A 17,602-nucleotide genomic window follows, 5' to 3' on the forward strand; every position below is an offset into this window, starting at 1 on the left:
TGTGTGTATTATCCTGTACTGTGACATCACTGTGTGTATTATCTCTGTACTGTGACATCACTGTGTGTATTATCTCTGTACTGTGACATCACTGTGTGTATTATCTCTGTACTGTGACATCACTGTGTATTATCTCTGTACTGTGACATCACTGTGTGTATTATCCCTGTACTGTGACATCACTGTGTGTATTATCCTGTACTGTGACATCACTGTGTGTATTATCCTGTACTGTGACATCACTGTGTGTATTATCTCTGTACTGTGACATCACTGTGTGTATTATCTCTGTACTGTGACATCACTGTGTGTATTATCTCTGTACTGTGACATCACTGTGTGTATTATCCTGTACTGTGACATCACTGTGTGTATTATCCCTATACTGTGACATCACTGTGTGTATTATCCTGTACTGTCACATCACTGTGTGTATTATCTCTGTACTGTGACATCACTGTGTGTATTATCCCTGTACTGTGACATCACTGTGTGTATTATCTCTGTACTGTCACATCACTGTGTGTATTATCTCTGTACTGTGACATCACTGTGTGTATTATCCTGTACTGTGACATCACTGTGTGTATTATCCTGTACTGTGACATCACTGTGTGTATTATCTCTGTACTGTGACATCACTGTGTGTATTATCTCTGTACTGTGACATCACTGTGTGTATTATCCTGTACTGTGACATCACTGTGTGTATTATCCCTGTACTGTGACATCACTGTGTGTATTATCCTGTACTGTGACATCACTGTGTGTATTATCTCTGTACTGTGACATCACTGTGTGTATTATCTCTGTACTGTGACATCACTGTGTGTATTATCCTGTACTGTGACATCACTGTGTGTATTATCCTGTACTGTGACATCACTGTGTGTATTATCTCTGTACTGTGACATCACTGTATTATCTCTGTACTGTGACATCACTGTGTGTATTATCCCTGTACTGTGACATCACTGTGTGTATTATCCCTGTACTGTGACATCACTGTATTATCTCTGTACTGTGACATCACTGTGTGTATTATCCCTGTACTGTGACATCCCTGTGTATTATCTCTGTACTGTGACATCACTGTGTGTATTATCCCTGTACTGTGACATCACTGTGTGTATTATCCCTGTACTGTGACATCACTGTGTGTATTATCCCTGTACTGTGACATCACTGTGTGTATTATCCCTGTACTGTGACATCACTGTGTGTATTATCCCTGTACTGTGACATCACTGTGTGTATTATCCCTGTACTGTGACATCACTGTGTGTATTATCCCTGTACTGTGACATCACTGTGTGTATTATCCCTGTACTGTGACATCACTGTGTGTATTATCCTGTACTGTCACTGTGCAGATTATTCCTGTATTGTACGCTTATACACTGTGGAATATTCTTCTTACATATTGTCTTGTCTCTTGTTTCTAGAATATATAGCCATGTACACATATGAGAGTAACGAACAAGGTGACCTGACCTTCCAGCAGGGGGATATGATTGTAGTCATTAAGAAAGATGGCGACTGGTGGACGGGGACTGTAGGGGACAAAACCGGAGTCTTCCCTTCCAACTATGTTCGGCTCAAAGATTCAGAGGTAAAATTACTTCTCCTTGTTCTGTGTACGAACGGTCTGCACAGTCTGTATACTACTTGGCATATTGTAGATAGGTGTGTGTGTGTGGATATATATATATATATATATATATAATTATACACACAGCTGTGTCTGTACCTGGCACTGCAGCTAAATCCTGCTCACTGAATGAACTAAGTCACAGTCCTACTCTTGAAACATCTTGGAGGCTCCTGCAAAATGGCAGAGACGCCCTAGATTCTTGTAAGAGTTGCGCACCATGTACATTTTATGTGTATGGAGCTAAGATACTACTTCATTGGTTACAGTTCTAGCGCCCGTATGTTCACTTTGGAGTGTGTGACTTAGATGGTGTGGTTATTAGGAAGGGTGGAGCTATATTGCCATATCCTGCTATCCAATAATCTTGTGTACTATGGCCCATACATTACTAAGCTGTCACATTTGTTCCGGGGTGTATCCAGATACGCAGTGAAGTAGTTGCAGTTGGGATAAGCATCCATAACTGGACAACCCCTTTAAGCTAGGTCTGTTTCCATGTGGATACATATCTATTGTTGACTGGAGATATCGCCCTCATACATGTGGCTGTATAAAGACTTGTCTGTTCTCACTTTTAGCCTCATACGCTTTTGCTTTTATTTAAAGGGGATGGCGACAGCAGGGAAAACGGGAAGCCTCGGGAAGAAACCAGGTGCGTAGTGAAGTGCTGGACAACACGGAGGACCTGAGTAATGGCCACAATATATTATATATACATATATTACATTGTACATAGACAGACAGAGGGGGCCTAAAGCCCCACTCACCCCAGCATGAAATATTCTTTATTAGAAGTTAAAGGGGTTGTCGGAGACTTTATTGATCGGTCACTACTTACCAAGCACAGTGCCATACATTACATAGTGGCTGTGCTTGCTATCCCAGCTCAGCCCCATTCATTGAATGGGACCTCATTTTGAGCCTTTGCTGAATGTTTTTGAAATGTGACCATACATCTGTCCCTCTTCTGTTTTGGAAGAAATTGCCCAAGTCATTGCCCCTTATGCAGCTACTGGGCCTGAACAGCTGACATTGGCGCCCGGGCAGCTGATTCTTATCCGGAAAAAGAACCCCGGAGGTTGGTGGGAAGGTGAACTGCAGGTAAGAAGGCTGTTATGAATTCTGGATTTGAGGGGCGGGGGGGTCTTGCTTTTAGTGTCCACGTGGGCTATTGGAATAGAGCATTGTAAGATAGGGGTTGGAAAACACTTGTCTGTCCTAGGTGACCTGTACATAGATAACGCTTGGTTTCTTGTGTCCTCTCTCTACAGGCCCGTGGGAAGAAGAGGCAGATTGGATGGTTCCCTGCCAACTACGTCAAACTTCTGAGCCCTGGTACAAATAAAAGTACCCCAACAGAACCGCCTAAGCCAGCAGTGTTACCACCCAGTAAGTATGGTACCATAATCCTCAAATTGTTCATTTTTCCCAGACACCTCATGTTTTTTTTAGAAAGCAACTGTGACTGTATACAAGTGTACAATATTCCCACAGCACCCCCACTGGACCATTTAAGTATTACAAGTTCTCATTCAAATTAATATGTACGTGCCGAGTCCTCCAGAACAAAAAATACTCAACCCTCACACTGGTGGATAATGGCGGGTCCTAAATGGATATCCTATGATATTATGTCCCTGAATAGCGTATTTGAATATGCTAATTATTCTAAAGCAGACAACCCCTTTAAGTTACTGTTTGCTGGCCGGTGTGGTAAGACAGTGGATTGATGTGCCCTTATTCTCAGCATGCCAGGTTATCGGGATGTACGATTACATCGCACAGAACGACGACGAGCTGGCTTTCTCCAAAGGTCAAGTCATCAATGTGCTGAACAAAGAGGATCCCGACTGGTGGAAAGGAGAGCTGAACGGCCATGTGGGTCTCTTCCCTTCCAACTACGTCAAGCTGACCACAGACATGGACCCCAGCCAACAATGTAAGTAGACATGGGAGGGGTGGGATTCTTCCATAAATCTTGCCTCTTGTCAATGACATGCAGCATTGCTGTGATTCTGCGGCTCTTTGCAGACATCAAAGCTTTGCCCACTGCTGCCTTATACCCCTGAAAATCTCCTGCCAAATACATCTCAGGGACTTGTGCTATAAACCTGTCAAAATGGTCCCTGTTCTTTTGTACCATCTTTTTGCTTTGCACGTTACATCATGTGATCATTCTTTTACGTGGGAATACTGGAGGAAAACCCAAGGTCAATATCTTGACTTATTCGTCAAAAAATTCTATCTTAATTTTACAATTTGTCCCATAAATCGGAGTTGCCCTTCAGTATCTCTGCGGAGGCAAAATTGGGATAGGATGTAAATTAGAAATTGAGTGTTGGTGCCTTTTAAAGGACTAGGAAGAAAGACCCAAAATGAATTGGAAGTGTTATCGTGAGCCTAAAAGAGGGTTTCATTTTCCATCTTGCAGCAGGTTCTCTTTCCTCTTGGTGTGACCCCATTACCTGATATAAGGGGATTACAGGGACTACAGAGATGGATGGTCTATCCTTAGCACAATAATAATCATGGAAGGTCCAACTGCTGACAAGCCTGTCAATCAGCTGACTGAAGAGGTCGTGGGACTGAGCTGCAGTACCGGGCACAGCCACTAGCAGATGTCCAGAGCTGTGTCCGGTAAACAAATGTCACTGTGTCACCTGATCATCGGTGGTGTCAGTTATTGGACCTCCAATCATCTAAACATGATCCTAAGGCTACAGGCCATCAGTCTAGTAATCCTAGGAAACCCCTTACATTTTGTAAGACTTGCTTTTTTGTCAAAGTGGCCTGAAGAAGGTAAAAGTCTTCCTATGCACCTCACTGATTCCCTGTGGCTTGTCTTCTCTCACTTCCCATGTTTCATACCGGTCTCTTACTTCCTGATCGCTCCCGACACAGGGAACGTGGTCGCTGACCCGATCGGTGGCCACCACAGCGACCCGCCCCATCTATTGATTGGGTGAGGGGTCACATGTCTGTGCTGAGACAGACGAGAAATTGGGGACCGGGGGGGACGCCAGGGAAGAGGTGGAGTGGAATTCACTAGTAATCAGACCGGTGAATAGCGGAAACTTACATTCTTTCAGACTATTCTGATTCTTTAGGAAATAAAAATGACCCAACGTAACCCTACATGGTCTGACTCCGTGGCTAGGTAGTCATATAATACAGAGAATATGTTTGGCCTTATTACACACACAGATGAGGTTTAATAGAGGGGAGGGCATGTGAAGTAACGCAACGCTGTGAGTGCTCTGGATTGAAGTCTCAGTCCTGCATAGCCGTTGTATACACAATCTATGTGTCTCCATGGTTACAGACTACAAGCTAACACTGTGTAGTCTGGTCCTATAGTCACGTGCCATCTACAGTTATAAGACCGACATGGATACGACAGGTGGTCTGTAATAGATGTCAGCCATAAAGTTGTTGTATCAGATAGATAGATAGATAGATAGATAGATAGATAGATAGATAGATAGATAGATAGATAGATAGATAGGAGATAGATAGGAGATAGATAGATAGATAGATAGATAGGAGATGGATGGATAGATAGATAGATAGATAGATAGATAGATAGATAGGAGATAGATAGATAGATAGATAGATAGATAGATAGGAGATAGATAGGAGATAGATAGATAGATAGATAGATAGATAGATAGATAGATAGATAGATAGATAGATAGGAGATAGATAGGAGATAGATAGGAGATAGATAGGAGATAGATAGGAGATAGATAGGAGATAGATAGATAGGAGATAGATAGATAGATAGGAGATAGATAGATAGATAGATAGATAGATAGATAGATAGATAGGAGATAGATAGATAGATAGGAGATAGATAGATAGATAGATAGATAGATAGGAGATAGATAGATAGATAGATAGATAGATAGATAGATAGGAGATAGATAGATAGATAGATAGATAGATAGATAGATAGATAGATAGATAGATAGGAGATAGATAGATAGATAGATAGATAGGAGATAGATAGATAGATAGATAGATAGATAGGAGATAGATAGATAGATAGATAGATAGATAGGAGACAGATAGATAGATAGATAGATAGATAGATAGATAGATAGGAGATAGATAGGAGATAGATAGATAGATAGATAGATAGATAGATAGGAGATAGATAGATAGATAGATAGATAGATAGATAGATAGATAGATATGAGAGAGATAGATCGATAGGAGATAGATAGATAGATAGATAGATAGATAGATAGGAGATAGATAGATAGGAGATAGATAGATAGATAGATAGATAGATAGATAGATAGATAGATAGATAGGAGATAGATAGATAGATAGATAGATAGGAGATAGATAGATAGGAGATAGATAGATAGATAGATAGGAGATAGATAGATAGATAGATAGATAGATAGATAGATAGATAGGAGATAGATAGATAGATAGATAGATAGATAGGAGATAGATAGATAGATAGATAGATAGATAGGAGATAGATAGATAGATAGATATGAGAGAGATAGATCGATAGGAGATAGATAGATAGATAGATAGATAGGAGATAGATAGATAGATAGATAGATAGATAGATAGGAGATAGATAGATAGATAGGAGATAGATAGATAGGAGATAGATAGATAGATAGATAGATAGATAGATAGATAGATAGGAGATAGATAGATAGATAGATAGGAGATAGATAGATAGATAGATAGATAGATAGATAGATAGATAGGAGATAGATAGATAGATAGATAGGAGATAGATAGATAGATAGATAGATAGATAGATAGGAGATAGATAGATAGATAGATAGGAGATAGATAGATAGATAGATAGATAGATAGATAGATAGATAGATAGATAGATAGGAGATAGATAGATAGGAGATAGATAGATAGATAGGAGATAGATAGATAGGAGATAGATAGATAGATAGATAGATAGATAGATAGATAGATAGATAGATAGATAGGAGATAGATAGATAGATAGATAGGAGATAGATAGATAGATAGGAGATAGATAGATAGATAGATAGGAGATAGATAGATAGATAGATAGATAGATAGATAGATAGATAGATAGATAGGAGACAGATAGATAGATAGATAGATAGATAGATAGATAGGAGATAGATAGATAGATAGGAGATAGATAGATAGATAGATAGATAGATAGATAGATATGAGAGAGATAGATCGATAGGAGAGATAGATAGGAGATAGATAGATAGATAGATAGATAGATAGATAGATAGGAGATAGATAGATAGATAGATATGAGAGAGATAGATCGATAGGAGAGATAGATAGGAGATAGATAGATAGATAGGAGATAGATAGATAGATAGATAGATATGAGAGAGATAGATCGATAGGAGATAGATCGATAGGAGAGATAGATAGATAGATAGATAGATAGATAGACAGATAGATAGACAGATAGATAGATAGGAGATAGATAGATAGATAGATAGACAGATAGATAGATTAGGGTAGAAGGTCAGCTGGTGCTCCTCAAATTTGCAGGTTTAGCCAATGCTAATTTAGTATGTGTGGCCTATATATAAAATAAAAGTAACCCCCATGGTACCTTTGCACCTTCTCCCCTTCGCCCCCTCCATTGCAAACATTGTAAAGAAAACCGTGGCCAGATATTACAGTAAAATCTATAGTGAAATACTAAATACACTGTGATGATTTTTTGAGGGGATCCCTGGTGGTTTTACAAAATGCAGCATGCTGCGGCCGTAGTGTTTTGGGGGTTTTATTTATTCCTATAGGGTTTTCTCTAAACTCCAAAAAGTGCATGTGTTAAATCATAGAACACCACCACCAAAGCCAAATGTAATAGATTGTACACAATGCACACATTTTTATGTGTTTTTGGTGCATTTTTCTTAATGTACCCCCCCCCCCCAAAAAAAAAAAAAAAAAAAAAAACAAACAAACTATGAAGTGATGTTCCATTTTCAGAAAATAAATAATTACATTTTTCACAATTCGCTCCATATCCGTTTCTTGCCGTTTTTAAGATCTCTACTTGATATCTGGTTAATACCAATCAGTCCTGGTCCTGTGACCGGGCCCCTGTGTCCTTCACCTGACCAGAACCAATTTGTCCCCCCCGTAGAAGTACAATAAAAGGCTCGCGCTCGATGTCCGCAGGCAGAAATCTTGAAAACCGCGATGAATCGCTCAAGAAAATAGATGGGAAAAATTCTCTAACCTTGCACAAGAATTGCTCAGCATTCCCTCACGATTTGAGTCCCGTGTTTCTTTTCTATTTGCATATCTGCCTGATGACATCACATAAATGGGCGGGTCATGCCACGGACCGTTGTAGTGATGTCACTCTGGATGACGTGTCACTGCAGCAGTCTTTGGCAGGGGAACCAGAGAACAACAGTGATTTAGGGATCTAAAGTTCAGCAAGTTTATTTTCACAGCATGAAATGGTTTTTGTTTTTTTAAATTTTCAGAAAACCCCTTTTAGTCCCTTGACAGATGGCTGAGTTTCCTTTGTAGTCCTGTTCTCATACATCATTCCCTGTGTGTGTAGCATGCGGCCTCTTTGTTTCAATTTCTTTTGCACCATGCAGTCATTATTGTAGTGTACAGTGTTTTTCGTTTTTTTTAGATTTTTTTTTTTTTTTTTTTTGGTTTGCTTATGTGTTGTTTTCCTCCTTTTTCTAGGAATCATATGTTGTCCATCCCCCTACTCAGGCTTGAAAGTCCTCAAAGAGACCCACTATCCCCATATCACTGCCCAGAGGGATGATGGGAGATGCAGCCTTGATCATGTGACTTCCAGCATGATCATCATCTGCCTTCTGACTAGACGACCGCTGCACAGAATTTTACCTCATTTTCCATTTAGATGCATGTTGACCATTACGTTGTATCCGCAGATCCTGAAGCTAAAAAAAAACAAAAATAAAATAAAAAAACAACTCAGTAAATAAAATTGACACTCAAAGAGTACAGAGGATAGTGGGTCCTTTTGCGGCTTTCTCCATTTTTTAATATAAAAATTTTTTAAAACATTTTTTTTTTTTTTTTTCATTACATTTTCGACGACGTCCTTTTCAGTTTGACGTTCTACGACACTCGTTCGACCATTCGAGGGGAAGTCCGTCACCACATGGTTACCTTTTGATCACTTTTGATTTGCAAAAAGACCCACTATCAAGGAATGCTGCATGTACTGTTATTACTGTGTCCATAAATATGAAATGTTTTTTATTTGGTTTTTTTTTTTTAATATATATATATTACATATTTTTTAGTTTTTTATTTGATGCGTCCACTGTTTTAGATTCATTTATTTCAGGCTTTTTAAGGTTACAACTAGATCAGTGCTCCTCGTTATTTCGTAGGGATTAGAGATGAGCGAGTACTGTTGGGATCAGCCGATCCGAACAGCACGCTCGCATAGAAATGAATAGACGTAGCCGGCACGCGGGGGGGGGTTAAGCGGCCGGCCGCCGTCAAAGCGGAAGTACCAGGTGCTTCCATTCATTTCTATGGAGCGTGCTGTTCGGATCGGCTGATTGCTCATCTCTCGTAGGGATATACTACAAAATTTGTGTTTGTTTTTTTTGTTTTTTTAAATTTACCGCAAAACTTTTTTAATTTGTATTTTTCTGGTGCAATGGTTTTCCATCCTTTAAACAGGCCGGCCCGGGCTTGTTCTTGGCGCTCTTCAGTTTTGCACACATCCCTGACTTGTAATGTTTTATGTATATGTTATTATTATTATATTATTATTTTTTATTTTATATATATAAATCCATTTGTCGGGGATTTTCTGCTCATTGTATTATACGTACCAGTGTTTTTTGTCTCTATCCAACGTTTTTTGTGGTCAAGAGAAGGGCGTCCATTTTCCTCTCCCTCCCCCTCTCGGTCAGTGACGGGGCTTCTTAGCTGTTCCTTGTTTCGATCAGGACAGAGAATGTACACACTATTATAACCTGGAATTAATTGCAATGTTTACATAATTTTTTTTTATTATTATTATCATTTTATCTAGACTGTGGAATTTGTGTCATGTTTTTTAGACGCCGTCTTATTGTGCCGTACACCTCATTGACTGTTTATTTGGGAACCCTAGCGTCCACTTTTACTGCCTTGCGTAGAGAAAGGATATGGGGGGCAAAAAATGGGCAAAATGGAACATTTGTACCCATGGCTGTGATGTTTTTGGGGTTTTTTTTCTTTTTTTTTTCTGTGTCCCCCTCCCACTTTTCACTATACTACTTATTCTCCAAGTGTCACCCCCCCCAATACAAAACCATTGAGCCAACCAGAGCTTGGTGTTCACCCCACATGTTCAGTATTGTCATGGATATGAATGTAAGATATATAAATATATAAAAACCTACAGCTTTAACAACTGTAATAACAGCCTTTACAATCAACTACATGTATAGAGAATTAAATCCTTCTTATAAAAGCTAAAATCTTCATGTGTGTCTTGTCCTTGTGTTTCATTGGTTTGGTTTGTTATACAGGAGGGTGAAAAATGTTCAAAAAGCCGACAAAAACTAGAGATGAGCGAGTACTATTTGAATAGCACGCACCCATAGGAATGAATGGACGCAGCTGGCACGCAGGGGGTTAAGCGGCTGGCAAAGTCTGCGTGCCGGCCGCTTCCATTCATTCCTACGGGTGCATGCTATTCGAAACGGCCGTTTCCATTAGTACTTACTCATCTCTAAAATTAAATACCCAATATTTTTGAAAAATTAAGATGACCTTTCATAGATTATATGTTTAAAATCTATGAAAGATATTTTTTTTTTTTGCATAAATAATATGGAAAAAAAACACAAAAAACTGAAACCCCTGCAGTGTTCACTTTGAAAACTTTGGGGGGGAAAAAAAAAATCAAAGTGAAAACTGCAAGGGTTTCGGGTTTTTTGTTGTTTTATTTTTTTACGCTGTATCTATATAGAGCTATAACTACCGTATTTTTCGGACTATAAGATGCACTTTTTTTCCCCAAAATCTGGGGGGGGAGGAATGAAGGTGCGTCTTGTAGTCCGAATGTGGAATTCAGACTATCACCATGTTCCTGTCGCTGCTGGCTTCCTGCAGCGACAGGAGCGTGGTAATGCTGCAGGCCCCAGCACCTGTGCCGGCGTCTAAAACCCCCTTCCTGGCATCTGCCGTTCTATTGCTGGGATGCCAGGTCTGTAAGAATAATGGCGGCCCCTCTGCTTCGCCATAACAACGGGGTCTCTGCTATACAAGGAGGCCCAAAGCTAATGCCCGCAGTTAGAATGCATTCTAATTGCGGGCATTAAAACTTAACCCCCCCTTCCCCGCAAAGTGTAGAATACATCTCCATACCTTTAAAGTTGCAGGCCGGCTCCTGCGTGGCGAGGTCGCAGGAGCCGACCTGTTCTGGTGACAGCCGGGAGCCAACTGAAGGCTCTCAGGCCTGTCATAGCTATATTACTATTGTGGTTGGTCTATGACCAGCCGTAATCGTAATGTAGAGAATCTCCCATAGACAGCAATACACTTCTATTGGGGCAATAAAATGGTGAAGAAAAAAAAAAAGCTTTAAATAAACTTCTAAATCCCTCCTTTTCCTAGAATACATATAAAAGTAGAAAATTACTGTGAAACACATACACTTTAGCAATCCCTGTGTCCGAGAATGCCCGGGCTACTGATATTTTTCAAACCGCCATGTTTTTTTTTTGCCACCGTTTTGCCTCTGCTTTAAATAAAAGGTGATCTAAGTAATAGACATTCCCCAAAATAGTATAACTAAAAAGTACATCTGACCCCACAAAAAAAAAAAACGCTCTATGGATCTCTGTACAGCTGCAGGGTCACCTGTCAATGTGGCCTTGCAGCTGTTGCAAAACTACAACTCCCATATATTAAATATTTTACCATTTTTTTGCTTCAAAAATTTTTTTCTCCCTATTTTCCTCTTCTAAAACCTAGGTGCGTCTTATAGTCCGAAAAATACGGTACATTACTAAGGCTGCTCTTACATGACCGTATTGAATGTACAGTCCACAAGTTGCCAATCAGCAACACTAGTACATAGACTCTGCAGACGTCCGTGTCCTGCCGCACTCGCCCATAGAGTTCTATGGGCGAGTCCGTGCAGTGCCGTAATTCACAGCCATTTCAGACATGTTGTATGATTTGCGGACCACGGTTGCGGCCCTGCCACACCACGGATAAAATATCCGGTGGTGTAAGAGGCCGCAATGAGTGTAATGTATCCGCAATTGAAAACCCTCAATTGCGGACTTACATTACGACCGTGTAAGACCAGCCTAAGATGCAAAAACCGAAACCCTTGCAGTTTATTTGTTGGGCCAGATGTACTTTTTAGTTTATACCATTTTGGGAAATATTTGAGGTTTTCATCACTTTTTATAAAAATTTTAGAGGGGTAAAAAAAACAGTATTTTAGCTCTATTTATTTATTTATTTATTTTTTTCCTGCTACTGTGTTTACCGTATATCGGAAAAATATTTTAATATGTTTGTAGACCGGGTGTTTGTTTTTTATTATTTCAAATAAGGGAGGAGTGATTTTTAGTTGTTTTTTTTTTTTTTGTTTTTTTAATTATTATTACTATTATTGTTGTTAATAATTTTAACTATTCTATTGCCGTATATACTCGAGTATAAGCAAAATTTTTCAGCACAGTTCTTTTTTAATTTTATATTTTTTTTTTATAGGGGGAGGGGGGTGTCTATGAGCAGCCACAATAGTAATGTATAGAATCTCCCATAAAATAGTGGGGGGAAAAAAGAAGCTTTAAAAAAAAATAAGTTGCAAATCCCTCCTTTCCCTAGAATACATATAAAAGTAGATAATGACTGTGACACACAAACACATTAGGTATCCCTGTGTCTGAGAGTGCCTGATCTACTGAATATAGGGGATCTGCAGTGCTCCTGTTCCATCGGGAAGGGGTTAATAGGAGCAGTGCAGATCCCCTATATACAGCCAGGCTGAATTCCAAGTGGGGGGAAAAACCCAGTCCTCAAGCTCAGGGAAGGGGCAGACAGACAACCAAAACACACCCCTCCCCTTCCCCAGCATCTACTGCACCCAAAAACTCTGACAATTTTAATTTTTGAAATTTTCCAGTAGCTGCTGCATTTCCCCCCCTCGACTTATACTCGAGTCAATAAGTTTTCCCAGTTTTTTGTGTTAAAATTAGGGGCCTCGGCTTATATTCGGGTCTGCTTATACTCGAGTATATACGGTATTTTCCCCTTGAGTCTTGAACCTTCCATTTTTTGGTTGCATTTTTTCGCTACATGGCTATTGGAGCTGTTTATAGACCGCAGCGCGATCTTGAAATGCAGATGTGAAAGTAGCCATACTGGCGGTTATTAATTTTCTGATAGGACACCATTTTGGGATACATACAGTATAATGGAAGTCTTTTATTAATTTTTTGGGGGGAGAACAGAAAATTCAAAAATTCCTTCCCAGATTTTTTTTTTAACTCCTTTTTTTCAACCTCAAGACAAAGTGGAAACAATTTGTAAATCATTTGTCTACATTTTGGCTTTCAGTTCTCCTGACACCATAAGACTGTTCGTGTAATCTGGTTCTCCCACAACGGTGGATTGATAAACAGTTCTTGCTGTATGTGTTGGCCAGATTTGACATCCTGAACGCAGGTCAATTGAACAGAATCCAGGCTGTCGGGTCAACTGGGCTGGGATCGGGCCAATAAATCGGCCAACACACATTGAGTTTCCTGGCCCGACTCTGCCGTGAAGAACTGGCCTAATCTCTCTAGACAGACAAGTTACTGCAATGATCTGAATGGACTGGTCCATGAACCAAATAGATGAGGTGCCTAGAAGTTATTTCACGTGTTTCCACCATTAAAAATCCTCTCCATTATTCAATGGTCTGGTCATGGTCTGGATCGGTAAATTCTACGATCGTACCTTCTATTTCCCTATTTTCCAAGTACAACCATAGACATAATCTCTTGTATGGAGGCAAATATTTTGTGTCTAAACATTTGCCAACAGATGTCTGGCCCATCTAAGTAGATGATGACCGTGGAGTTTATGGCCATGTTCAATGTTCTATGCAGGGTAATACGGTGTACAGGTAAGTCCACGGAGAGCCACAAACTGCTCCACCATAAGAAGTGCTGAATTGTTATCTTTGTCGTCTATATATCCCCCGGTGTTGGTTTTGTCATCAGGACTGGCTGACTACGTGTGGGGCCTGAGTCGATCTTGACCGATGATGTCGGGAACAGAAGGATCAGGCATGTTGACTTCTTACACCCAGTCCTTTTCTTGTCAGGAGAGACAAGTCACTGCCTCAATGGCCTCTTCCCCCATGTACGTTTGCCTGAGCCAAGTGTGCAGGTGGGAGGAGGGGTTGGGGGTTAATAAGTGTTGTCAACTTTTGGTTGACATCTGTTGAACCTCTTCCTATTCCACGTGAATAAATGATGGGAGTCAACGTGCCTTAACCTTCTTTACCCTAAAATCTCCCATTGTGCAAGATAGTCAATCATTTTTGCAGAATTTGGTGGATTTGGGTGGTTTTTGTCTTGCGAGGGGTCCATGGTTATAGAAAAGGCCGTCCCACTAACTTGGATCATCTTTTTAGTCCATCTTCGACTGAAACTTTCTCCAGAGGCTGAAGGCCCGTCCCCTGTGCACCAATTGCCTCATTTGCTATGTGCTCCAGCTAATCATGTTTTCGCCCACCTGAAGACATGGCCCATGATATTCTGCCGGTATGAGGAACACACACTGTTGAGCCTTTTTTTCCCCCCTCCTCTCTTTGCATTTCAGGGTGTGCAGATTTACATCTTCTAGATATGTTGAGCCCCGTAGAAAGGAAGCGACAGGGCTATATCCATGAGCTCATAGTGACCGAGGAGAACTATGTGAATGATCTTCAGCTGGTCACAGAGGTGAGACCATCAGGAGGTAAAAAAAAAAAAATTAATATGATTAAGTTTTCCAAAATCCCACCTTTGAGAAGAGCACCAATTTTGGTATGGTGTCTTAAAGGATTTTCCTATATGTTTACTACTTTTGTCACTATTCCCATTCCTGACGTTACCATATTCTTCAGGCCTCATATCCTTCATATCAAAGCAGGTATGGGGAATGATGTTGGTCATTTTAAAGGGAGTATCACCAGACCCAGCATATCACCCCAGCCCTGCAGATAGATAGGTTAGTGTCACCAGAACCAGCATATCACCCCAGCCCTGCAGATAGATAGGTTAGTGTCACCAGAACCAGCATATCACCCCAGCCCTGCAGATAGATAGGTTACTGTCACCAGAACCAGCATATCACCCCAGCCCTGCAGATAGATAGGTTAGGGTCACCAGATCCAGCATATCACCCCAGCCCTGCAGATAGATAGGTTAGTGTCACCAGAACCAGCATATCACCCCAGCCCTGCAGATAGATAGGTTACTGTCACCAGAACCAGCATATCACCCCAGCCCTGCAGATAGATAGGTTAGTGTCACCAGAACCAGTATATCACCCCAGCCCTGCAGATAGATAGGTTACTGTCACCAGAACCAGCATATCACCCCAGCCCTGCAGATAGATAGGTTAGGGTCACCAGATCCAGCATATCACCCCAGCCTTGCAGATAGGTTAGGGTCACCAGATCCCAGCATATCACCCCAGCCCTGCAGATAGATAGGTTAGTGTCACCAGAACCAGCATATCACCCCAGTCCTGCAGATAGATAGGTTAGTGTCACCAGATCCAGCATATTACCCCAGCCCTCCAGATAGATAGGTTAGGGTCACATGAATCCAATGATCTTATCCCCTTGTGAATCGCTGACTCTGTTGCTGAGATATCTTTAGAGCACCAAGACAGCATTTCACAAGGGGAGACACCATTTGATTCAGGTGACCTTAACCTATCTATGCGGGCTGAGTTCTGGTGACACACTCCCTGTAAGAGTTGTTTCCAGGTCCAGGCCAGGAAAAACAGTTTACTTATCAGCCATATTTAGCAGCCTGGCCATGGTTCAGCTGAACTGAACTCAGTAGGTTTCTTCCTTTCAGATCATCTGCATTCGGGCCGTACATACAGCCAATACAAGAGCTTAAAGTAGGTGTTCGGTGGGTCATATGGTCATGCTAGTGCAGATGCCCATTTTGAGTAGAAGAATCTGACTTATTTCTTCCAAAAAATAGTGCCATAACTGTTCACTAGTTGTGCACAGCATTGCAGATCTTCTTCTTTCTTGTCAATGGGACTGAGCTGCAATACCTGACACAACCTAGGGACAGGTTTGGCGCTGTTTCTGAAGAAAAAAAAAAAAAAAAGCAGCCCTGTTTTTCTAAGCACAAGCTCACTAGAAAATTGGTGTCATTGCCATGTCAGACATGAAACTGTATCTAGTGAGGATATCTCTATCCCATACACCCGATGCGTTGCCATACCAAATATTACCGTCTTTTTATGTCCCGCAGACCTTCCAGAAGCCATTACTGGAGTCCGAGCTACTGACAGAAAAGGAAGTGGCAATGATATTTGTCAACTGGAAGGAATTAATCATGTGCAATATTAAGCTACTGAAGTAAGGTTTTTTTTAAAGCTTCACTAATCTTTTTGACAATTTTTGATTTTCTGACAGCTTTTGAGTCATTAGTAAATGTTGTCTCCTTTCTGTGAAATCCTGCACTTTTCACAGAACTGGAGCCTTAGTATCATATAAAAAAATGAGATTTCCCCCTTTCATATGACACCAAAAACAAGTTTCTATGGTTTATAATACCTGGGATATAACCATTTGAAGTCACCTTCTCCCCCGCTCTCATTCTCTCTTCCTGTTACATATCCCGTACAGTTCTGACGGAAACTCCAATGCAGGCCTTAGGCCTCATACACAAGACCGTGCAAATTGTCAGTGTGTTGGCCTTGTTTTTCAGGACACTGACCCGATTATTTCTATGGCCCCATACACACATCCAGGTATTATCAGGGGGAAAAACTCAAGACAGGTCCTATTCAAACAAGGACCCAGCTCATGCAAATGTTAGTGTGCACAAGGCCTTGGTGCGTTATTTTCTCTCTTTCCCCATTTCCTAATTACTATATTAATGTAAATATTGTGCTTGCTCTGGGGTTACCATGGTAGCATCACTAGAGTAACCAGTCATGTGACCTCCACTCTTATAAATCTGTCACATGACTTGTCAATATGTTAATGTTACTATGGAAACTCCAGAGCAATCCTATTCAGGAGATCCTCTGATATCTCATTATGATAAGCTTCTGATATTAATAATAACTTATCCGTTCCAGCCATTATTTATGCCGTTACTTTAAGCGTGACCTTTCCTCCTCTCTTCTTAGGGCATTACGCGTTCGGAAAAAGATGTCCGGCGAGAAGATGCCTGTGAAGATGATCGGTGACATCTTGACCGCCCAACTACCGCACATGCAGCCCTACATCCGCTTCTGTAGCTGCCAACTTAACGGTGCTGCCCTCATTCAGCAGAAAACCGATGAAGTGCCTGAGTTCAAGGAGTTTGTCAAAGTGAGTGCTGTCTTCTGTGCCAGTACTGAGCGATTTACTGTTCTCTGTTATCAGCCAATTCAAGCAGAGAGGAGACTAAGAGCAAATATAGAGACATGCCTGCCCTATGTTCCCTATAATATACAGGTATTTAATGGGTGTTTTCTTGTCTCCTCAGAGATTAGCTATGGATCCTCGATGTAAAGGTATGCCGCTGTCCAGCTTCATTCTCAAACCTATGCAACGAGTCACAAGATATCCCCTCATCATCAAAAATGTGAGTAATATGGAGTGAGAACAGAACATTCCTGTTGGGTTTGTACTATTTGGGCATGTAGAAGTAATATGGCTGCTAGGATCTACTGACAAATGAACTATGATGGTCCAACAGGACTGTATAGACTTAATGTGGACCTG

The 17,602-nt window shown here is 40.7% G+C and overlaps 1 protein-coding gene across 3 annotated transcripts in view; it reads left to right on the forward strand.

Annotated features, from left to right (window-relative positions):
* Positions 1–17,602, forward strand: part of ITSN1 (intersectin 1) — an 87,636-nt gene that overhangs the window by 53,762 nt on the left and 16,272 nt on the right. For 2 of the 3 annotated variants that reach the window (XM_075263429.1, XM_075263430.1), the window contains exons 24-32: positions 1,446–1,612; positions 2,261–2,306; positions 2,634–2,755; positions 2,926–3,043; positions 3,402–3,593; positions 14,476–14,597; positions 16,137–16,243; positions 17,023–17,206; positions 17,364–17,462. In XM_075263429.1, the coding sequence (XP_075119530.1) occupies positions 1,446–1,612; positions 2,261–2,306; positions 2,634–2,755; positions 2,926–3,043; positions 3,402–3,593; positions 14,476–14,597; positions 16,137–16,243; positions 17,023–17,206; positions 17,364–17,462 (1,157 nt within the window). Of the gene's footprint in view, positions 1–1,445; positions 1,613–2,260; positions 2,307–2,633; positions 2,756–2,925; positions 3,044–3,401; positions 3,594–8,349; positions 10,106–14,475; positions 14,598–16,136; positions 16,244–17,022; positions 17,207–17,363; positions 17,463–17,602 lie in introns of those variants that run through there. The other variant, XM_075263431.1, reaches the window with a different exon arrangement.

This window comes from Leptodactylus fuscus, chromosome 2 (genome assembly GCF_031893055.1).
Source record: "Leptodactylus fuscus isolate aLepFus1 chromosome 2, aLepFus1.hap2, whole genome shotgun sequence".
In the NCBI taxonomy this organism is placed as follows: Eukaryota; Metazoa; Chordata; class Amphibia; order Anura; family Leptodactylidae; genus Leptodactylus; species Leptodactylus fuscus.